Source organism: Saimiri boliviensis, chromosome 3 (genome assembly GCF_048565385.1).
Source record: "Saimiri boliviensis isolate mSaiBol1 chromosome 3, mSaiBol1.pri, whole genome shotgun sequence".
NCBI classification, from domain to species: domain Eukaryota; kingdom Metazoa; phylum Chordata; class Mammalia; order Primates; family Cebidae; genus Saimiri; species Saimiri boliviensis.
In genome coordinates this window covers 109130731-109155548 of record NC_133451.1, presented here as the reverse complement: position 1 = coordinate 109155548, position 24818 = coordinate 109130731, and the positions used below count along the sequence as shown (strand labels likewise).

Below are 24818 nucleotides of genomic sequence, written 5' to 3'. Positions count from 1 at the left end.
GTGAGTTAGAAAGATGTTTAAGAACAATTGATGTTCTCTCAGTGTTGGAGGAACAACAATAAATAGTTAGGGCTGGGACAGAAGTGATCAGTTACCTTCTAGAAAGAAGCAGCCCATAGGGGAATGTGGATCCATCTCTGTTTTTTAAAGAGAATCCATAAATCCAGGCTTTTAAGGTGACATCTTCCAATTATAAATACTGACACATAATTTAAAGTATGGTTCAATAGGAACCCAGGCAGGCAGGCCAAAAAGCATGTGGTGAGGGCTGGATTTGCTACTGCTCACTTCAGAGAAATGTGCACAATTAGTTGAAACGTTCCGGCCCTGAACAGGCTTGATGACAGTTTCTCTGACCTATTTCTTCCTTTGTCAGTAACAAGTTATTTAAGTCAATATCAAAAGACATGTAAAATGCAGTTTGTATTGTGAGACTCTAGTGAGACTTTCTTATAAAAAGGTGGCCCTGTACAGAGACAGACAGGGTTGTTGCCTTTCCCCCCATAGTCAAGAACTATGCCTGATATTGTTAGATTGGGTACAATTAAATCTATACATTCCAAAACGCTTCCTTTATAGACTCATGCAAAATTATGTCTGGCTTTATTGTTTTCTTTTCTTTTTTTGAGACAGGGTTTCACCATGTTGGTCAGGCTGGTCTTGAACTCCTGACTTCAGGTGATCCGGCCCACCTCAGCCTCCCAAAATGCTGGGATTATAGGCATGAGCCACCATGCCCAGCCGTTTTCTTTTCAATGAAAGAGAAAGACCAGGTCAGCTGCATCTTTCAAAAATAAGTATAAACTATAAATGATTTTGTAATGGTGTGTGATTTCTGGTCATGGAGTACTTTTCCATTAAAGAAAGTTAATTAGAAACCACAAAAATTTTAATGTGTTGAATACTAGTATGATTGAATAATATCTTTTTGGTGAATAAAGGTCATTTTAAAATGCTCATTTTACTACTTTATTTTGTTCACTTTTTGTTTCTTAAGACAATATTCCACAGAGAGCTATCATTTAATGACAAACCTAAGCATCACAACATAACAATTATGATGACAGAATCTTACTAAATCTGTTTCTTCTAATGACTTTAAGTAATTCACTTAGCAATTCGGTCTCATTTTGCCTTATCTTTTTATGTCTAACGTTATACAAAGTTGTGTTATTTACATAATGGAATATGGTAAAAGTTTATTTTGATGATATTTTTGTGACAGAGAGAAGAGGATGAATCCACCCTTCTCAGTTACAAGTGCTCTGGTTTTACTTAGCCTAAAGACACTTTCTTTTTGTTAAATATTTTACTACAAATATTTCAGATTTTCAGCTGATAGAAATGTCTCAAGTATTACACTGCTGCAATAAATCACTTAAATTGCCAGGTTATATTTTACAGCTCCAGTTGCTTGAATATTTATTGTAAAGCACCAAGTACAATAATTTGCATTTTTATAATTAATGAGAAGATCTGGAAAAATAATTCTAATTGGTAAGGCAGGAGTGATTGCAATCTATTCTTAAAATTTTGTCTAAGTCCTTATGTATCCTTGTGTTTCTCATGAACACACGCTAATTAGAAGATCAGAAGAAGTATACTTGTTAAAAGCTGAGTCTCAGACATTTTAATGGTGAGGTGAGCCCCTCAGGAGTAAGATGCCATTTGGATTATATTATGCATGCCCTTCTTTTCAAAGCGCAACTCTTTTTGGTGGGTTTTTCTATAATTTTTAAAATATTTCCCGGTCTTGACTCATTGCCTCTTTCATGAGTGCAATTAATCCTGATTTTGGATCTCCCAGTGTAATTCTCATGACAATATCCATTGATTACATTGGTCTCAAACCTACTCCAAGGTATCTACCTTTTTTAGTTCCTAGTTTAAATCTGTTATCTTTCTAAACTTTGTCAATTTGTTCTTCATTTTTTAAAGAACGTCATTTACCTTCTAGTTACGCCTGATCATGATTTGGTTTTGCTTTTTTTTTTTTTTTTCCTTCTGATTTTCTCATTTTATGTTGCTCCCAAGGCCAAAAGTAGTTATCCTTGACTTGAATTTGTCATTTCCCCTCTTCATGTCATCCACTCCTGAACATTTCTAATCTATGCCCCTACCAGAATCTTGCCTATGCTGAGATTCTTATTTATATCTTAACTATATCTTAATCGTTTTTTATATCGAATCCTACCTCTACCTCATTTATGGCCTTCTTAAATCTTTAATCTGTGAGTTTCAGACAATCTATAATTCTGCTACTATACCATGCTACCTCTCCATTTTTCAAAGCTCTATATTCCTGACCTTTTCTATAATCTTCAATGGCTTCTTCATCCATTTTTTTTAAAACTCTTAGTTACCGGGTTACTTGCTTTACTCTTGACACCCTTTAACTTTCTTTTACCCTTCTCTTGAAATCGTTTCATTAAAAATTATAATATAAAGTACCTAATTTCCATTGTGTGTCCATGAAGTTGATTTTCACAGAATCATTCGACATAATGCCAGTTGAACTCTGGGGCATGTTCCAGAGCATGTGTTAGGAGCTGAATATAAAATGTGAGGCTGGTACAGATTGAGTACTGGTGGGCTTACTGAATTGATTCCTCAGTGCTGTTACTATGATCATAGATGACTATTTCATGCTATAATAAAGGGATGACTGTAAATCTGGATAAGATACAACAGCTCTTATATGTTGGACTCTCAGTCTTTGCTTTTTGTAGGTTCCTGAATTTTTCTGTGTTTTCTAGCTCTTATCAGCATGGATACCAATAAGCAACCTCTCAACTTACCTCTCATTTCTGCTTTCATATTCTGAAACTCTTGAATACCAGACAATCAGTTTTATGAAAATAATGTACAAAGAGCAAATCAGCAGAATCCGATCTTCATCGTTAAGATGGTAGGAGTTCATCCCCAAAATAACTTGTAAAAATGGAGTGCCTGGATTTGGGGATTTTTATTTTATCTTGTCAAAACATGTTTTGTTTACTGCATAGTGTTATGCTTACATGAGATTGTCCTGGGTTCATCTTCAAATAATGTTTAATAGAAATTAAAGCTGTTATTGAGGATCTCAAAGTATGTGACAATTTTATTCAGCCTCTGAAATGCAGATAATATGGCCACTCATTTAGATAAAGGGAATTCCTTGATGATATGATGTTATATTTCAGAAGTTTTTTTTTTTTAAATGAAAACATACAGAGGTATTTGTAGTTCCGTTTTTCCATTTCTGGTAACATTCTTTAGGTATGTGTCAAGAGATTATAGTTCTTGCACTGGGCACAGTGGCTCATGCCTGTAATCCCAGCACTTTGGGAAGCTGAGGCTGGTGGATCATAAGTAAAGATGGAGACCATCCTGGCCAACATGGTGAAACCCTATGTCTACTAAAAATGCAAAAATTAGCTAGGCATGGTGGTGCATGCCTATAGTCCCAGCTACTCCGGAGGGTGAGGCAGGAGAATCACTTGAACCCAGGAGGCAGAGGTTACAGTGAGCCGAGATCACACCACTGCACTCCAGCCTGGCAACAGAGCAAGACTCTGTCTTAAAAAAAAAAAAAAAAAAAAAAAAAAATCTGTCATAAGATTAGAACAAATCAAAAAGAGAGAGAGAGAGATCATTCTTGTAGGTGAAGTGAAACAAAAATATGTTTTGTATACATTTAACCGTGTAAACTTGAACTTTTCTTTTTTTCTCTTGAAAGCAATAAGATGTAGCCCTGAAGACCTCAGAGCACGGGGGTGCACCTGCCTGTATGAACGGAAGATATATCAGAAATGCTGGAAAACTAGGACTCCAGAGTCAAAAAATAATTTTACAGCATACAAGAGATGTAAAGCTGGTACAATCTGTATTCACAGGCTAAAAGAAATTTAATTATTAATTAATATTTACCATGAGATCCTCCATACCCACGTGTGTCCTTTGGGAAAAACAATGTTTTAGGCACTGCCTAGCTATACCACACTATTTCTGGAGGAAATAGTCTCTGGCATCTGGTTCTATGACTACCAAGAGGAAACTTTTCACCATTCATCCACAAGAGGAAGCTCTGTAAAGTCAAATACACAAACAAACACAACATACCTCACTGCTCTGTGGACCTCCCAAACCAACAAATGTAATGGGCCTAATGGCCTCAACTTTGTCACGCTATGAAGTGAGCCTCTCTCTCTCTCCGTCTCTGAAGGCTCATCACCATGGCTGGGAAAGCCGGAGGGAGATTGGAAGCCATGACCTGACCCCTCTTCACCCTGGAAAAGGTGAGCCTGATGCAAGCGGTTGGTTATGAACTGAGCTGTGCATATGTGCTTTTCTTAATGTGGAGCATTGCATAGTGAGAATCTTTTCATTGTTATTATCTTTATAAATTGCTTCTGCCTGTTCTGCTCCTCTAATACACTGAAGATGTTGACATAACGTACATTCCAGGCTCCTGATGAAAAATTCACACAAAGATGTCCTACTCTTTGTTAGGAGTTATAAATGAATGAGTCTCTGCTACCACCTCTCTGAGATGAAGGAAGAGACAGTAAGGAAAGGCAAAGAAAAGCATAGTTGGTGCCCCCCATAAGTTATTTGTCAGGGATGGTTAGTACTGGGGAAGGCAGGAATGTCACCCCAGGAGTTTTGAGATAAAGTTGCCCTCGGAGAATAAAATCAAGACCATTCAAAATGTAATGGATGAGATTAGTTATCTGTGGAAATGACATACCCCAAGGAATAGACAAAAAGACTGTGTGGAGAAATTCAGAAACACCCCGAGGAATTTGACAATAGCAGAAGCTTGATTGTATCCATATATTTCTAGCAACAATCTAATCACAGTAAATGGATGAAGCTGTAACACAATCAAGCAGTAACTTAATCAGTTGTAGTGAATAGATTAAGTACTCTAATCACAATCAATTGCATTGTAGCCCACCTGAAGAAAAAAAGTTTTTACTGAAGGTGGGGGGTGCCTATAAGGAAATGGGAAGCCTGAGACGCCAGAATTTGTCTGTGATTTCAGCTCCCTCCAGCGTAAGATGCGTGGCTCCCGTACTCCACTTAGCAGGCTGGCAGAACCAAGGGCTGCTTCTGTAGTAATTTGGATTTCAAAAGCTTTATTCATATGTCCATTTGCCTACAAGGGGAGAATGCCTTTACCAGCAAAGCAGCAAAAGGCAAAAGTTTGCATTTTTAGAAATATAACTTCCTTAACTGCCCAAGAGCAGTTAGGGACATTTATAAAGGAATAGGATACATATTCACTCAACAACCATTTATGGAATGCCAATTACACTCAAGCCACTGGTCTAGGCACAGGGGATTCAGTGTTGAAGAAAAGAAAATCCATGCCCTTACAGAGCATTCATTTAAAAAAGAAAGACAGATATTCAACAGGTTATATGTGATTTCATTACAATTGTGATTATTTCTAGGAAGAACATATACACCTCTCTGTCTCTCTCTTTTTTCTCTTGAAAGCAATTAGATGCAGCCCTGAAGAAGATAAGAAGCCTAATCTGAACTGAGAAAAATCACGGGGCCCCTGAACTGATCTGAGATTTAGAGAAAGATTTTCTGAGGATTATTTTGTTTGATTTGTGTGTATCTTACTGAAGGAAGAAGAGGATGAACGAGGGAATAAATACAGTTAGTTAAGGGAATAAAATCAGGCTAACGTTGTGAATAAAGTGAGTGACAAGGAGCTCGAAACGATCCATGGCAAAACAATTATTTGCACAGAGAGCATTTTGAAAGACTGTTGCTCATGTTTCTTTAAGAGTGGCATCAAGAGAGGCTTACGTAGTAAACCGCATTCCAGAAATGATGTACTATTTAGAAATGAACTACTTCCCATCTATTTTGAACCGAAAACAGCTTCGAAGATTTTACGCCACTGGAATTGACCGTGGATCAAAATTATCTATGTTCATTTCTGAAACAAAATGAGGATGCTGGAAACGTGTTAGCGTTAGAGCCCCTTTGTAAAGCACTGGACAATCAGCTGCAATAGATAAGACCAATTTGACGATGCAAGACCATAAGGCATGGAGGTGGAATGATTGCCAAGTGGTGCTGAAGTAGGGCATTCTCTTGTAATTTCCTATCTGAGGCAGAGAAAGGTTATTGAAAACTTTTAGATCAACCATGCACATGCTCTAAGTGGGCCTCAAGGGCACTCAGGCAGAAGCTGCATTACCCAGGAATGCGTTAGGAGTTGGAGAGCCAGGACATAAAAAATAAAGTGCTAATACAGTGGAGTGTGTGAGATGCGAGGAAAGCACCAGCCTATGTCCGCCCCCCCAGTCACAGATCATAAAAGAAAGGGAGCAGGAGTGGAGGAAGCAGTGGGTAGGTGAATTGAAAACATGTATCTCCTTGTGAAAATACAAATAAAATGTTTTGGGAAGAAGCACTCATGATTATAAAGAAGACCAATTAATTGTTGCCAGGATTATAATGCATGATGTAATTTGTTCTCTAAGTGTGTTTCCCTTAAGCTTTTATTGAGAAATTATTTGTTTGGAGTGGGGGGAAACTGTTAGGGGTTATTAAATCTTTCCTTTTTGAAGATTATAGTTTATGTAAGCAAGGTTTGGTGAGAAAGCAATTAAACAGAATATCAGCACCAACAAAAAAAGAAAATAAAAAGGAAGAAAGGAAGGAAGTAGGGGGAAAAAGGAAGGGAGGGAGGGAAAAGCAGGAAGGATGAGAATTCAGAGGTCTTTGTACAAACAGCAGTGTTAAAATTTTCCCCTGGATTGCCAGCTTCTCTGATCTTATTTTCTCTATCTTAACTTCAGTGAAACTTTTTTTTCTTGTTAGTTTCCAGCCCCTGTGAATTGTTCAATTGACACTCAAGACAGGATGCTTCACACTCTGAATCAGTACAATTTGTTTTGTTTTCTTCTAAAGGTCGATTGGGGAGTTTTAATCAAGCAATTTTTTTTATGGGAATTTACATGTATAAAAGTAAGAATACCTCATTTGAAACAAATGTATGGTAAACTAACCACTGACCTAAAAGAGAGAGGGCAGAAAGAAAAGCAGATTTAAAAGTGAAGCACAGGGAAACACAGCAGAGATAATTACATTATTTTCAGTAATGTTTTGAAGAGACACAAGAAGCTGAAAACCATGGAAGGCAATCTGAAAAGAGACTGGGCATGGCTATACTATTTTATTTTATATATACTATATACTCCATGTCTGACAAAAAATGGTGAATGTGAAAACATTTTGAGAACTGTATTTCAGATTTGGGAAGGGATTTTAGGCATCTTCTAATAGAACGTTTTTTGTTTTATGGCTGAAGACTCTGAGGTCCAAGAGAAGTTCTGTATGTTGGCAGAGTTTCATATATTTATTAGCAATCATCATTTGTTATTATTTTTAACTACTATTTAGTGGCAGAGCTAAAATTCGAAATCAGGTTGCCTGACTCCCACTACACTCACTGTTCTTTTTTCAACCTCACATTTCAATTTCATTTTAAAGAATTAACCCATGAATTACAACACATTTCAAAAAAGTCTCACGTGTCTGTTCTAATGTAGTATACACATGCAAATACTTTTTGCTCTAGGACAGGGGTCCTCAAATTTGAGAATGCACAAGGATTACCAGGAGAGCTTGCTGGAGAGCAGACATTCCTGGGTCTGAATCCTGGAGAGTCTAAGTAGCTCTAAGCTGGTACTGATACTGCTAGTCTACATTTTATTAGCAGTTTTACTTACCAGCGTTGCTCTGGAAAACAGACAGTGGTTATAGTAAGCCCACGCTCGGTAAGTTGGGTGAGAACAGGTAATAACTGACAATGAATGAACAACATGAAAGTAATTACCGTTATCAGAGTGGGTTGATTTTAGTTCCAGTTGTCATTCACATTTATAACATGCTAGTCCTTTTCCATGCCAAATAGGCCTTTACAAATTCTGTTTACAGGCTTCTCCTAAACTCACATGCTTGAAGTGGGCTACAACTCATCTCTTCAGTGCTACCACCTTTGTGAAGGATTCTTTGTGTCCTCCAGGTTGCCATGGGTATTCTTTTTCCTGTTTTCTCTTTGCACCCACCTCTCTGCACTGTAGCCCTTGACACGTTGGGCTGTAATTGTTACTTTGCATGCTTAATTCCCCCCAAAGGCTTTAAACTCCTTGAAGCACTGTTCTTCCTTTATGCTTTAAAATACCTGGCTGACACCATGCACTTAAACATTTGTTGACTGAACACTTATAAAAATGAGGATAACTAGAGAGAAGAAAAACATAAAATATATATGGTAGAACTAATTCTCTGTGAAATTTATGGTTTCTAATTTTATCTATCCATTTAATCCTTGGTAGGCCATAAATAAACTGAAAACTATCTGTCAGAAAATAATAAACGTGCTAGGCATAATTTCATTATACAAAATCTTTAATGCAAGTGTTCAGAAATTACCCTGCCAAAGTTTAGCACCATTGATAATACATTCATTTATTCTGAGCCATTTTCTTTTTTTAATTGTTCAAATTTTTATTTTAATGCACGCTATGAAAAAATGAACTTTTAAATCAACGGAATTATATGGAGAATGACACAGCAAATAAATTAGACCCAGGTTAAAAGAGAAGGTCAGCTAAATGTCCAAACTTTAGGATATAATGGGCAGAGATAAACATAGATTCCACAGTCTTCTTTAAGTGGTGGCATTCCCATCTGCTGCTGATCTCTGGGCAAGTTTATATAGCAAAGCTGTGTTTGAAGGACTCCAGCCTCTTTAATTGTAGTTCCTAGAATATTACAGTGGGAAGGCAACTTTGATAGAACTAGAGGTTCCTTCTAGCCACATCTACTCCTGTAGGAAGTTGCTGCATTTCTCTGATGACATTCTCAGCAGCAGCTAAGCACCTCAGGGTGTCCTCATTTCATTTTCAAGAATTCTAATTTTTGGAATTTTATTTTTGTTAAAATCAAACTCATGAATGTTAGTTTCTGTTTTTCTGGATACACCTGGAATAAATAGAATTCTTTCTTTCTATCTCCGTCTTTCAGATTTCTGTAGATAGCTGTCATCTTCTATCTGCTATGTTTTCTTTTGTAAAAAAGGAACAGAATAAAAGGAGACTCTATTTTTTTTAATTTAGAAAATAAATACTTATCAAGTATATGTATTAATTCAAATGCAAATATATATTTACCAACAGTGCTGTATTTAATGTCACTCAGAAAGAATAGATGGGAATGCACAAATCAAATTTGAACTGAAAATATAAACAAGTAAGAATGATACACAGTCAAATTTACTAACCAACTTCTTTTTAACTATTTCAACTCTCAATATACAAGTTTCTTAAATCATTGGTGAGATCTTTGTTTCTGTATTTTTTACTCAAGAACAATAGTTATGCGACCATTAAAAGTATGATCAGAAGACAATTGAAATTGGCAATATACCATCCGATGTTAGACTGTCCGTAATTTCATAGTGGTACCTCCACCCAATTCAAGACCCACCTGATAAACCTCCCTTCCGCTTGAAGTCTCCATGTCTGACAAAAAATGGAATAGTTGTGTTTATGCAGCTGTTCCTGGGCTAATCATCTGCAGTCATTTCTGATTACTTAGTAGGCAGTGGTAGGATGTGTGTTTGCTGCTATGTTGAGTTTACACATTAGGTTTTAATGTGCTGATATGGTTAATTATTGTGCTCATTGCTGCCTGCTAATAGACCATTCCTGAAAATGGACCGTATCTCAATGGAATTTGCTTGTTTATTTTAAATAAGTAATAACTACACAACTCAGATCCCAGATCCAGTGTTTACCATTTTGAGAAGGCACTTTTTAGTTCTGTATCATTTCTAATGCATTTAAATTATTCAAGTTTGAAAAAAATGAGTTATTAAACGAATGAGTCAATAACCAACTCAAATACATCGATTTCACATTTTTCCTGCTCTCCTCAGTTTCCTAAATTGTTTTCTGGTACTGATAGCAAAATAAATTCTTTAAAATGGTGCCAAACAAGCTGAATGTAATAACATAATAATGAGAAAAATAAATGCATATTACAAGCAGACAAGTATTTATTAATATGTAAACCAAGATGCTCTTGCTAGCGATTGGGAGTGACATAGATATGTTAATATGGAAGGTAGACACGGAATTGTTGTAATGAGACTTTGAATTTGTTTTGCAGTTTTGCATTTTATGATAGCATTTAGTACAAAATGCTAGTATGGAGTTTTAAAAATGTAGAAGGCTGTTCTTTTGTTGATTACATATATTTGTGTTTCTGATTACCAAAAACAGATGCCAAGTGCCCACATATAGATGGTTTAGGTATTCCTCTTCATCCTTCCCTTTCTGTTCACAGTCACAGGACCTTTTCCTTTTTCTCTCTTCACTTTTTACTTCATCACATTTTTTTCTTTTTCTTTTCTTCTTCTTTTTTTTTTTTTTTTTTTTTTTTTTTTTTTTTTTTTGAGACAGAGTCTTGCTCTGTTGCCCATGCTGGAGCAAAGTGGCATGATCATGGCTTACTGCAGCCTCGACTTCCCTAGCTCAAGCCATCCTCTCACCTCAGCCCCACCCCCTTTTTTTTCAAGTGCACAATTGATCGAAACACTTGGCTTTCTTTCTGCAACTTCCTAGAACAATAGGTTTCTTCCATTCTCTGCTGTTCCCCAGGCCCTCTTCTGAGTACTAGGTTTACCCCTTCTCAAACAGATTTCAATGAATGGGACCCTGGAATGACTTGGGTCCATCACTGTGGGTGAAAGCACGTGACTCTATAATCTGCTTCAGTGTTTCCATGCACTTGAAGCCACACTTTCAACTGCAAAGTAGAGAGAGAATGAGATTAATTTTGGTAATAATTAATACTCATTGTTCTGATACATGATTTCTGTCTAGAATATAATATGTGCCTGGGTTAATCTGAGGCTTTGGATCTCAAAATATGTCATGTATGAAGGGCATTTATGAGTTCTTTCATGTTTTCTACTTCTAAATCTTTGGTGTCTCATTGGAACCTTAATAGTCACCCCAGCATCTCTTCCAAATACTTGTGAAATTCTGGACTCTGTTCCCTAAACATAATCTGTATGTCCTCATGCTTCCCTGCTTTTGCACTGTTCCCTTGACCCTTAGTCCCCTTGCTATAGGTTGTAACTCAAGTCCTTCTTTAAGGTTACTGTCATTGCTATTTCCTCTCTGAAACATTCCATGAGAATAGTTGTGACACAGAACAGTAGTAGTGCATTAATAATAAAGATAATAAAATTAACTCAAGAGCTTTAATTGCCAGTGCTAAACCCAATATCACGTGGATATTTTATTTTATCCTCACAACAGCCCTGTAAGAACTGTATTGTTATTGTCATGTCACCAACTAACAGATGAAGTATCTAAAACTTAGCACACAGTAGCCAAAACTTAGTAAAACATTGAGATCCAAGTCGTATGGTTAAGTCAAGGTAAGGGCTGTGCAGATCTTGGGACCAGCAGACTGACTCCAGAACTCAATTTTATTCCAGAATCTGAGTGACTAACCACCATGCACGCCATCTCCCACAACGCTGGCAGGATTGATGATTTTTTTCATTTGTCTGAGTTCCTCTGCACCATTAGCTTAGCATGTAACCCAGTATACATTGGCTTGCTTTTCTGCCCATGGGCTCCTTAAGGAAAAAGCGATTTATTTATTTTTGTATTCTCAGAACATAGAACTGGCCCATCTCAGGATCCATTTATAGCCATGAAATGGGAATTGATTCTTCTTTTACATATTTATGTCCCCATTTTCGCTCACATACTTTACGATCTAACCAAACAGGAATATTTGGTATTGCTAACACCTTGTGCTTCTGCTCTGAGAGATCTTGGTATATGCTATGCCTACTGCCTAAATGCACTTCTATGTATGTAAATCCTCAAGATGACATGTCAATTCTTTCCTATCTCTTTCCTGAAACTCTTCTAGCTCCTGAATCAGATGTGAAATTTCCCTTTCTGCAACCTTTAGCACTTTGCTTAAAGTGCTTATTTTCTCTTAACATTTCTACTCATTTATGTATCTACAAGATCTCTTTAAAAATATCTGTCCCTGAATCTTTCACATAGTATGTGCTCAATAGAGATTAACTGAATTAAACATTTATTTAAATCAGTTGGCTTTGTTTTCTAAAAAATGAAGAGGTTCAAAGTCCTGGGCATTGTAAGATATAATTATACTTACTCATGTAAGGTCACTAAATACAGTGTAGATGGAAGGCAGTATTATTTTTATGTCTTCTTTCCCCTTTCCTGAATGCATGTCCTTTGATTAGATTAATTTTGGTCTATTTGTAAGTAAAGTTTACAAAATACCAAAAGAAAAGGACTTTCATTTAAATTGCTGGAAAGATTTAACAGCTTTTAGATACTGAGGAATTTCTCTTTTATAATAAACCAGTAACACTCTTCATTGACATTTCACTGCATTCATGTTTGAATAGTGGTAACGAAGTTAAAAATGTCCAACAGACTGACATTATATTAAACCTCCATCTACTAAGTTAACAAACATTTACCAAGTTTCTACTGTGTACAAGGTAAAATACTTGGTAAGATTCTGTGAAGAATAAGGAAGAGTCATATATAATTTTTTAAGAAATGGAAAATTAAGAAATGCAGAGAGGACAAATATAACCCATAGTATATTCCAGAAAAGATACCGGTGCTGTAAAGACATCCACAAAAAGAAGTTTCCTCTTTTGGGAAACCCATCAGAACACTTCCTTTTTCATTTCCTTGCCCAATTTGCTAATACTGATTACCTATAATATACAATGATAAGTACCTTTGGAAAAGTACATGAAAACAGTGGATTTTTAAAAATAAAATAATGGAACTAAAATATATAAAGAGAATTTGAAATGAACTTATGGGAATTTTAACATTATAAATTTGACATACGTTAGAGAAGAAAAATTACCATAACCTCATCATACTGTAATTATTTTCATTTGTGTATTTTTTTCCTTTTATTTTTCCTACCTAGATGATTCTTGGATATTTGCACATATTAAAGACATGCAATTTTGGGTACACCTACTTTTCCTTAACAAATGGAAAAGGAGAATGGTTTATTCAGGGTGTGAGCATCAGTGCCTGACAAAGTTCATTCAAACCATGGCTTGTGTGACACAGACACACTTCCTACTTAATCTACAGAAGACCAAGTCTCCTTAACCGAACAGTTAGAAATAGCAACCATACCACAACAATAGCAACGAAGTTAAGTAAAGTAATCTGTGGCAAGTGTTCAGCACAGCAGCTATTGCAAAGGGTTCAATTAACAGTAGCTCTCAAAATCTGACTCTCGGCTTTTTCTCTTACCATTAAAATATTTTATATTCTTGTGATACTGGTTTGAAATACCAGGAAATGGGCAGATAAACTCCAAAGAGATGAATACCAGCAGACCATACAGCATCTCCCAAGTTAAACACAAGGATGAACAGATACAGGCTCTGAAATCTGACAACCCTGTCCAGGTTCTGCTGCTGTGGGAGTCAATGTGGTTGATGTGGGACGATAGTAACCTTTTCTCTCCACCTAGTGGTATAAGGAAACACAGGCACAGAGACATCTACTCTCCCCAAGTCCAGAAACAGCAGGCAACTCAGGGAATCACCTTCTGTGCCTGCAGACAGCACCACTGGGGATTGATAAAGAGACGCAGCAACACCAGAAGAAAGGAGACAAGACCTGTCTTGCAAAGGCTCTGTAAATGACATTGTCATTGAAACCAAAGCCTACAATATAGGCTGGAACCTACACACTAAACCTAAACAGGGTGAAGGGCATGCTAAAATAGAAGATTAAAATAGGATCTAGGCTCTCCTCACATAACTGAAACATCCAGGATATGACGAAAAAAAAAATCACCTGTCATGCTCCAAACCAGGAAAACAGCAACCTGAAGAGAACAGACACTCAACTGAAGACAGCAGTGAGATTTGTCAGATTTGGGGATTATCTGACAATAATTTTAAAGCAGTTGTCACAAAATGCTTCAAGTATCAATTATATATGCTTCTGAAACCAATGGGGAAAAAAGGGAACATCTTAGCAAAAAAACCAGAAATAATGTTTTTTAAAAGCCAACTGGAAGGAATAGAAATGGAAAATACAATAATTGAAATAAAAAAACTCACTGAATGAGCTCAAAAGCAGAGAGGAGATGACAGAGAAAAGATTCAGTAAACTTGAAGACAGATCAATAAAATTTACTCAATTGGAACAAAAGAGAGAGAAAAATAGATTGGGGAAAATGAAGAGAGCCTCAGGGATCTGGGCTATGTTCCTCAGGGATTTCAGTAACAATCTAGTAATCTAACATTTGTATCACTGGAGTCTCAGAAGAATAGGAAGGGTATGGGATTGAAAAGCATTGGAAGAAATAATGGTTGAAACTTCCCAAATTTGGTCATAGATATTAAAAATACATAATTAACTTTTACAATTAGAATATGGTAACACTTCACATAAAATGTAGAAAACTCATATAATGGTCCTTCAATCTCTCCATCCTTTATGATATAGCTGTCATGTATGTCTGCCTGCATTGTAATTTTCACAAGCTCATTTCTTGCTTTAAAAGTCCCATATATTTTAAAGAAACTAAGAGGAAATACTTTATATTCCTTATTTGCAATGTTACTTTTTTTTTTTGTATTGCTTTTTGAATATTTGGATTTCCATCTGGTATTAGCATTCATCTTGATGAACAAAATTATAATAGCAGCTTTAGGCCGGCCGCGGTGGTTCAAGCCTGTAATCCTAGCACTTTGGGAGGTTGAGGCGGGTGGATCACGAGGTCAAGAGATCGAGACCATCCTGGTCAACATGGTGAAACCCCGTCTCTACTAAAAAATACAAAAAATTAGCTGGGCATGGTGGCGTGTGCCTGTAATCCCAGCTACTCAGGAGGCTGAGGCAGGAGAATCGCCAGAACCCAGGAGGCGGAGGATGCGGTGAGCCGAGATCATGCCATTGCACTCCAGCCTGGGTAATAAGAGCGAAACTCCGTCTCACAAAAAAAAAAAAAAAAAAAAATTATAATAGCAGCTTTAAAATCTTTGTTTACCATCCAACATCTGGGTCATCTTAGAGTGGGTCTTCGTTGATTGTCTTTCCTGTAAAACTGGGTCACATCATTCTGGTTCTTCATAGGCTGCGTAATTTTGGACTGTATCCTGAAGAGTATAGGTATTACATGGTGAAGACTCTGGATTTGGTATGCAGTAAGTTCTCACGTCACATCATTGATAGATTCATGGAAACTGCAACTTTAAGCAAAATAATGTAAAATGGAACCAATTTTCCTAAAGGCTAATTGATATAAGCCAGAGTTAAGTTCCTATGGCATATTCCTGGTCACTTCTAAATAGACTTCTAATGTTAAACAACAAACTTCTAAATAGACTTATAATGTTAACACCAAAATAACTGTAAGCTGTACATATATTTAAGAAAGATGAATGAAAACAAGATATTTTCTCAAATTTTGAATAAATTCAGTCACCAAACTGCATCCAGAGTGAATTCTTTTTCTTTTTCTTAGTCACTCAAATTTTGGAGTGACTGATGGTGGTTGTAGTGGTGGCGGGTTAACCCATAGAATAAATGTTTGCAAATGTTTTGTACTGTGTTGTGCATTTGTGTAATTATTGTATACTTGGCAAATTTTTATTTTCCTGTAATTCATATTCATTCATTCATGTTCCAACTCACTTATTCCAATTCTGGGTTGCAGGTGGTGGGAACCCATCCTAGCAGCTCAGAGCATCAGGTGGGAACTCTCCCTGGCCAGAATGCACTCCCATGACAGGGGAACTCACACTCACACACACTCACTCATGCTGGGACCATTAACACATGCTTGTTCACCTGAAGCACGTATCTTCAGAATGTGGGAAGAAACTCAGTGTCCAGAGGAAAACTCATGCAGACATGGGGAGAGCATGCCAACGCCACCCAGATAGTGGTCTTGGCTGAAAGTGATTTTTTTTCTCATAGTTGTAACAAAATGATGTTGAATGAAGCATTAATCAAGGACCTGGTATAATCTTCCAAAGAGTGTTGATGTATTAGGCTCGGCAGCAGATTAATTTGGTTAGATTCAAACTGCAAAATCTCTTTCTTGCACGGCAGATCATATCTTTGCTCAGCTCTCTTATCTTCAGCTTGCTTTGTTTGCAGTTTGTCTCATGCATTTATGGTTCAGTGGTCAATGACATCAGCAGAGTCTCCCAAGTCCTTTCTGAGATTTCCCCCTTCCTTCCCAGTGGCTGTGGCGGCCAAAATTACCTGCTGACTCTGCAGATGAGAAATACTTTAGGTTTTCTAGTGAAGTTTTGGTTGGCCTACTTGATTCTGTTTTTGTTCTGCCCTCAGGGCAAAAGCTGTTAAAAATGGGAAATCACCTCCAGCTGATTCCTTCTTCTACATTTCACAGCCCTCAAGAATCTGCCGGCTTTAGTTCACTCTCCAGCAGTGCTTTCGATTTTGTCCAGAATCTAGAGTTATCTGCAGAAAGGTTGGGTTCAGCTGGAGCTGACCAGGGCACAAGGAGGCAGAAACCCCCGTTGAGATTTTTATGAGAAATTTCGTGATAATAGAATTAAGTCTGAAAGACTGCTGTCTTTTTAAACACTCCTCCTTTCCAAATGAGAACGTGTTTTTGTTCTTGTTTGAACCAGAATGCATCTGGTTTTTTAGGCCTCTCAGATGAGTTTCTTCAGGCCAGGCACAGTGGCTCACGCCTGTAATTCCAGCACTTTGGAGGGCTAAGGTGGAAGGATTTCTTGAGCCCAGAAGAGACCAGCCTGTCTCTATAAAAAATACAAAAATTAGCCTGGGCATAAAGGCACACACCTGTATTCCCAGCTAGTTGGGAGGCGGAGGCTAGGGAATCACTTGAGTCTGACAGGTTGAGGCTGCAGTGAACCAAGATCATGCTACTGCACTCCAACCTGGGCGACAAGAGTGAGACCCTGTCTCAAAAAAAAGTTTCCTCATTTAGACCCTGCACATTTCTTATTAGGATAAGGATCTAAGTTTATCATGTACCTATTGTTTCATTTACCTACATTTCCATGTAATTAATGTGCACTTTTTTGGAGACCAGACTTTATGGAAGTCCTTTGTACCGTAAACATTTTTTCCTCTTTATTGTACAATTAGCTTGCAGTTTCCTAATTTTTTTTGTTTTTTTGAGATGGAGTTTCGCTCTTGTTGCCTAGGCTGGAGTGCAACGGTGGATGTCAGCTCACCGCAACTTCTGTCACCTGGGCTCAAGCGATTCTCCTGCCTCAGCCTCACAATTTTTTGTATTTTTAGTAGAGACAAGGTTTCTCCATGTTGGTCAGGCTGGTCTCGAACTCCCGACCTCAGGTGATCTGCCAGCCTCAGCCTCCCAAAGTGCTGGGATTACAGTGCCCGGCCGCAGTTTCCTTCTTAATATACTCCCTATGTACTTCACATCAGGGCAGCTAAGACTGTCAACTGTCCAGTCTAGTTCCTGGTCTGTTCTGTAGACTCACTGCCCTGTTGAGCAATTTGGGTGAAGATCACTGATCCTAGGTTGGTCCTGTCTTTTCAGTGTGGAGTCAAAACAAAATCTTATAAAACTATAAAATATGTTTTGTTCTTGCCAGTAATTTCATATACTATTAACTTCTATAGCTCTGCATGGAAAAATTAATGGTAAAATGGAAAAGTGGTTCAAGCCACCTTCATCCTGTCCTTTAAAGAAAACAATAGATTCAACAGCTCTGAAAGGACTTTTTTTTACAAGCATGCAGAAATACCTTAAGAGTCACTTTTTACTGAGGAGGAACAATCATAGTGATCTGTGCTAAAATATAAATAAAAGCAGAGGGAAGGGCGTTAAAAATGCAATAAAATTAGACATGAAAAATACATTAAGCTTTTGAAATTGACTTATTTAAAATAATTTTGAAATGGACTTAAAAAGTAACAGATGTTAAAATTAAGATTAGAAGATTTGAAAAATATAAACTAACTTCTCATTTAAACACCTACATGCAAGTTCTTTCCTTAAATGTCACTTTGATAGTCTGCGTCCCCATCACTTTACATGAAAGCACACATTTAAAGTCATACAAGGTTTGGCATCGCCCTAGCGTCTAACAAGAACGTGATGTTTGTGGCACGGAATTTTAAAAATAGATTTTTTCATAAAGGAGATCTTATTTCTTAAATTTTATTTAATAATACAAGAAATATCTTTAACTTTTTCTTTTTTTTGAGACGGAGTCTCTGTCACTCAGTCTGGAGTGTAGCGGCATGATCTCAGCTCACTGCAACCTCTGCCTCTCGGGTTCAAGCGATTGTCCTGCCTCAGCCACCTGAGTAGCTGGGTCTATAGGCACCCGTGACCACACCTGGGTAATCTTTGTATTTTTAGTAGAGACGGGGTTTCAGCATGTTGGTCAGGCTGGTCTCAAACTCCTGACCTCATGATACAACTGCCTCAGCCTCCCAAAGTACTGGGATTACAGGCATGAGCCACGGTGCCATGGCAAGATCTTTAACCTTATACATAGTGGTAGCAGGCCGGGTGCGGTGGTTCATGCCTGTAATCCCAGCACTTTGGGAGGCCGAGGCAGGTGGATCATGTTGTCAAGAGATCGAGACCATCCTGGTCAACATGGTGAAACCCCGTCTCTCCTAAAAATACAAAAATTAGCTGGGCATGGTGGCACATGCCTGTAATCCCAGCTACTCGGGAGGCTGAGGCAGGAGAATTGCCTGAACCCAGGAGGCGGAGGTTGCGGTGAGCCGAGATCGCGCCATTGCACTCACTCCAGCCTGTAACAAGAGCGAAACTCCATCTCAAATAAATAAATAAATAAATAGTGGTAGTACATGAGAAATGTATTCACTACAGACAGAATATCTTATTTTATTGTGCTGCATAATAATCCTTTCCCCCCCCCAAAAAAAAATCACCGCTTCTCCACAGTTATAAGAGTCCAAGAGCATACTAAAAACACTTTATTGTCATTACTAAATGCATTAAATATACATCCTAAATGGAATATGCTGTACATCTGATAAAACACATAGAACATTCATCAAGGCAAAAAGAAAAGAGATAGCCAACGATGGAAAGATGGCACACACAAGAAAAGAAAAAAAAAAAAAAAAAAGAACAGTTCTCAAATATTGCAGTAACTTTTCAATGTATCATAGATATTCTACAGCCTTTCCATGAAACAGAGGGGGACCAAACATTATACACAGTTTGAAGAGATTAAATGCCAGCGAACCTACAGATATTAGCATCCAGGAATAATTTTTATTCCTGGCCCGTTTTCTGCCCACTGGAAAAAATTGCACTGTTTTTCCTTCCCAAGAGGACACACAAAAAAATTCTTTCCATTGTTAGGTCCAATCTTCAATACTGTTTTCATGATGGAACGTTTGCCATGGTTGCAGAATGGGAAGGACAGATCCGCCCACTGCAGGAAAAAAGGTAAATTTAGAAGTTTATATAAAAGTTTTCATAATGTACAGGCTGACCCTAGGCACATGTGGTGAGTGCCGTATAGTCTTCACGGCTGTTACCATTAATTTGACATTGTAAAACAATTAGTTGTTGCCCTTAAAAAAACTTATATCCTAAAAGAAGCATCTCTCTTACAAATTTGTTGGAATCACTCAGAAAATTGCCACAATTCTGAGCTTCCCTGTGTCTCTTTATAGAAGTTTCTTCAGTTTGTTAAGAATTGAAAACTACCAAAATCTTGCTATAATCACCGACAGCCCTGCTCTAGGTCTGTTTCAGTTAAAACTGTAAGAGCAGGTGAGGCACAGTGGCTCATGCCATTCATCCCAGCACTTTGGGAGGCTGAGGCTGGAGGATCACTTGAGTACAGGAGTTTGAAACCAGTCTGGGCAACCCTGTCTCTTTATAAAAAAACCAACCAAACAAACAAATAAACAAAACAAAACAAAACTGTAAGATCAAAGATTTGTTTGATTTTAATATTAAACTTTCTTACAAAGAGAAAGAATCAAATAGGGACTTACCCAGACTAAATTTGACAGATTCTATTATATTATTCTTATTAATTTTGACCTTGAGAGATGAAAAAGGCTATTATATTTTTAGCAATACTGTGATTATTGCTAATAATATTTTCCCATTACATCTATAAAAGCTTCTTGAGGAGGAAATATGTGAATTTTGTAGGGTAGAGTCATATTTTGCTCAGAGATTGAGGTCTAAAATCACTATCCAATTTTCCCTGGGAAATTCCTTAAGAAGGTATCACATTGAAGACAGATATTTGATCTTTTCAAAACGTCCAACCAGAAATTCTTTGCGTTAGCACTGAAACATATCAATATTTTCTTTTTTCAGTTCTATTCCAGATGAAGCATAACTAGAAAAAATATGTATCTCTGAACTTTAGAATCACACTCAGCTTGATGAGATGCTCACACGAGGAATACTGGAAGTGAGACTGACTAAACGGACCTGAGGTTCTTATCTCCTATCTTAGGTTCATCTTCAGGAACACAACCACAGAATGGGAAGGCCTGAGGAATCGCCTATTGCTAAACTGCTATTGTGCCATCATGTGTGGTTAAGTAGGATTTGATAAGGTTTATGTAAATCCCAGGTATGTAAATTGTTTTTCTTATAAACCTTTATCCAGTGCATAAACAAAGGTTTGGATGTAGCACTGAAGTCAGGAAGAACAAATTCTTACCTTGGATTATTATTAGCCACATATGTGCCACTATTACTTACTAGTGACTCAATATCTTTCTAACTGTACATGCTAAGGGCAACACTTCTAGACTTGTGATTACAAATGTGATATACTCTAACAATGTAATAGCTATTATTTTATTAAATATTTTGGCTGAATATCTGAATTTTAAGGTATTCAACATTCAAGCTTTAGATTGAATGTCAGTATGGCTATTTCAGATTTAAAGGTAAAAGGTCAAACTGGGTAAGTATTGCTACTTGTTATATGTGAATAATCAAAGTATTTAATTACACTGTAGTAAGCTACATAAATCTTACACATACTTCAAAAAATCCACATTGTGCTTCTCTAGGTAGTGGACAGGCATAAAAGTGCCTGCCCTTGTTTTCACCATCCTTCCTCACGACTCGGAGAATGCAGAGGTGGTTGTGTTTACTACAGCGAGGACTGCCAGGATTTAAGGTACGAGGGCCATCTGTCACATTAATTTGAAGTTCACTGTAATGACAGGTTGTAAAATCAGTACAGCATAAGAGTGCTAAAGAGACTGTTCACAACACTTTACCCCCACATATCAGATTTTCATTTGTACAGAGAAATTTTATCAAAAACTGGACCATGGCATTAGGTAATTACACAAACTGCCATCTTCTTTGTTTTCCCAGGTAATTCTCATTTACTTCCAAATTTACCTATGTACCTAAAACACATCATTTAAATGTCTGAAGAACAAAATCAAATTTCATTTTTCATTGGTGATATTCAGTTCTTTTCTTACCCAATATTACACTGTAGCCACTTTTATTTCTTCTAAAATATTCTCAAGTCCAGGTTCCCCATTCCTGCTGGCCCCAAAGTAGCTAGTCACAATCTTCTCTAATTATTTTCTCATCGGTAGCAAACTCTCATCAATGGCTCTGACAAGGCTATAGAAATCACTCTATCTGCTGTCCACTTTAAAGACAATTTTCTATGCTTTTCTTTGATCAAGGGTACTGTAATAGTCACAATCATATTCCTGTAAGAAACAGGCTGCCTGGCAGAGAGCAAAAATGTGAATTTTGTAAAGCTAGCAGAGAAGCTTTATCCTCCCCCACAATTAGGATGGCTATAAACAGAATTTCCTTTTTGAAAAGCAGCTTAATTTTCTATGTTGTACATATTTTAATAATGCCTTTATGAGAGTTAGTTTTTTAATAAACTAGTTAAAGAGAAAGTGTTCACATTCATTAAACGCAGAAGTCTCCCCTTAATGTTCCTATTTTTTTAAAATCACTTTAATGATAGAACAGTTCATCCCTTCTCATCTTTTTGGTAAATTTCTAAAGAACAAAATATCATTCTTAAATAATGGTTAAAAATACTTCAAAAACATCAAATGTGATTTCCTGTTTTCCTTGCTTCCTAAACTGCACGTTTTACCCACTTGTTTCTATAATGATACTTCAATGCATCATATGTAATTGAAATGTTCAGTGAATGCAATCTTTTATTTCTGATGAGATTTACTGAAATTAATTTATCTAATATATATTTAAATATACTGCTTTAAATATGTTTGCTGGGATAAACTCAAACATTCTGAGGGCAGGTTTCTAAGATTTCTTCGATAGCCCTTTGTAAAGTAATAGCAGTTGTAGCCATTGATAAATAAATCATTATCATTAAATTCTTCACCAGCAACTATTTTGTTGGTACCGTGTTCAGGGTAGAGGGGTGGTGGTTGTATTTTTGAGTCATGAGTAAAACACAGAAATAGGAAAGGTGAAAGGCAAAGAACTTTTCTTTTCCACAACCTTTCAGTTCACTGATCCCCTCCAAAACTCCATTTCACCAATCTCATCCAAAACTTTAACTACAAGAACAGCCAAATGTCTGAACAGTTGTAGAGAAGTCAAGAGATTTCACAATTAAGGCAAGTGGTTCATAAACAGTGCTTTCTTCAACAAAATTAAGGGAGAGAAGATTAAGAATATTAACAGAAATGAATGAAATGATGCCTTCTTGTTAAAAATTATGTGCACATAAAAACAGTTTTATATCTTATTTTGGAGGTGGCTGTTTTGGATAATGGTTGAACATTTTCTAACCCACTTGTTTCAACCTAGAGAGCTCCAGGGTTCCACATATCCAGGGAGAGGTTTAGATTCTCTTACTATTAAAGCTTTTCTGGGGAGAAAGGCAAAGGTAGAAGGCAGGACTTAAATAGAAAGGAAAGGCCCAAATGTCTTCTTTCTGCCTTCCACTCCATTTCTTCCTCTAAAAGTTAAATTAAAAACATAACCACATGCAATCTTATTCTTGGTACTCAGAGTGTGGTCCACGGACCAGAAGCATCAGCATCACCCAGAGCTTGTTGGAAAATACAGACATATGCATCCCTACTCCAGATTGCCTGCAGAATCAGAATCTGCATGTTAGCAGGATTCCCAGGTGATTCATATGCACATTAAGTTGTGACGCACTGAGGTAATGTAACCAAGACACTGATGCCACCTGTGATCACATGGGCTCTATATATGCACGGTTAATCTTAATTTTATGATAGAAAACATTACCCAGGATAATCAAATGTTCTGGTTAACTGAGGACATCTTAGTTCCTCTTTGTTTTAATCATCTAAAAACTTTCTAAAATGTAGCAGATTTCTTAGTTAAATGTAGCATACAGAATTGTCTATTTCAGTGATCACGGCCATCATTTTGAATATTAACGCTGGGTTGTAAATGATCAGGAGCTGGCAAACCTTTTCAGATAACATATTTTAGGCTTGTTGGTCTTATGGTCTAAGTTTGTTATCACAAAAAGTAGCCAGAGAAAATATCTAAACAAATGGAAATAAGCTTTACACAACCAGGTGGTGGGGTGGATTTGGCCCGGCTGGCTGTAGTCTGCTCATGTACATGTCGTGACACTCAAGAACAATGCCTGAGCATAATAGATTCTCAATACTTATTAATAAATAAAACTGAACTGAGACCAGACAAAAACTATCATCAAGAAGAAAGACATTACTAAGCACAGACCTGTAATTTTAAAGTGAATATTATTTTTTCATGGTCAGTTTATCAGTTTAACTCAAGGGTGTCCAATCTTTTGGCTTCCCTGGGCCACGTTGGAAGAAGAAGAATTGTCTTGGGCTACATATAAAATACACTAACACTAATGATAGCTGATGAGCTTAAAAAAATCACCAAAAACTCATGTTTTAGGAAAGTTTATGAATTTGTGTTGGGCTGCATTCAAAGCCATCCTGGGCTGCATGTGGCCCACAAGCCTTGGGTTGGACAAGTTTAGTTTAACTTATTTTATAGATAGGGTGGTTCATTACAGTAAAAATACTGTCTGAATTTTTTTGGATTAATCAGTCCCACTGAATGTAGATTTTGTCATACAGGATTATTTCAAGGATTTAAAAAAAAAAAAAAAGTGAAATGACTCATTCTGGATGGTCCCAGGTGGTTCTGAAATCGTTAGACTGAGAACTTCAAGAAGTAACCCAGAAACAAGGACATGGTGTCAATACTTGCACTGGTGATTAAAGATGGATCTTCAACACCCCTGACGGCAGCAAACATGAGAAAATATTAATGATTTTGTTACTGTCATTTCACCCTTCTATGTGAGCCTTTGCATGAACTCAAGAAAAATTTCAACCTACAACACATGCATTCCTTGAAAATGCATCACTGTGTTTTGCTCTGTGTTGACAATAATTGGATCGAAAACTTAAACTGTTTCTAGTAATTATTCTTAACTGCTTAAAAATGGGTTCAATCACCTAATTTAAAAGCCAATAGCTGGATGGTGTACACATCTATCTCAAGACCAATCAGAAAATATGCCTCATCAACATTGCATGTATTGTGTGGTAATGAGAACAGTAATTAAGAGAACAAAAGTCAAAGTAATTATCATATAATATTAAAGAAAAAATAAACTGGCTATAAATTATGAATGGACCACCTGCTTTAATAGTATTATGTTGTGAGCTTCTGCTAAGCATCTTGTCCACAAAATGAACACTAGAGCT

The 24818-nt window shown here is 37.0% G+C and overlaps 1 protein-coding gene across 1 annotated transcript in view; it reads right to left on the bottom strand.

Moving 5' to 3' along the window:
* Positions 1-19023: 19023 nt before the first annotated feature.
* The window catches only part of NEIL3 (nei like DNA glycosylase 3), a 54933-nt gene continuing 49138 nt past the window's right edge, over positions 19024-24818 (bottom strand). Inside the window, exons 9-10 of the mRNA XM_010344424.2 lie at positions 21109-21283; positions 19024-19522 (exon numbers count right to left, since the gene is read on the bottom strand). Of these exons, the coding sequence (XP_010342726.2) occupies positions 19340-19522; positions 21109-21283 (358 nt within the window). The 3' untranslated portion in view covers positions 19024-19339. The remainder of the gene's footprint in view (positions 19523-21108; positions 21284-24818) is intronic.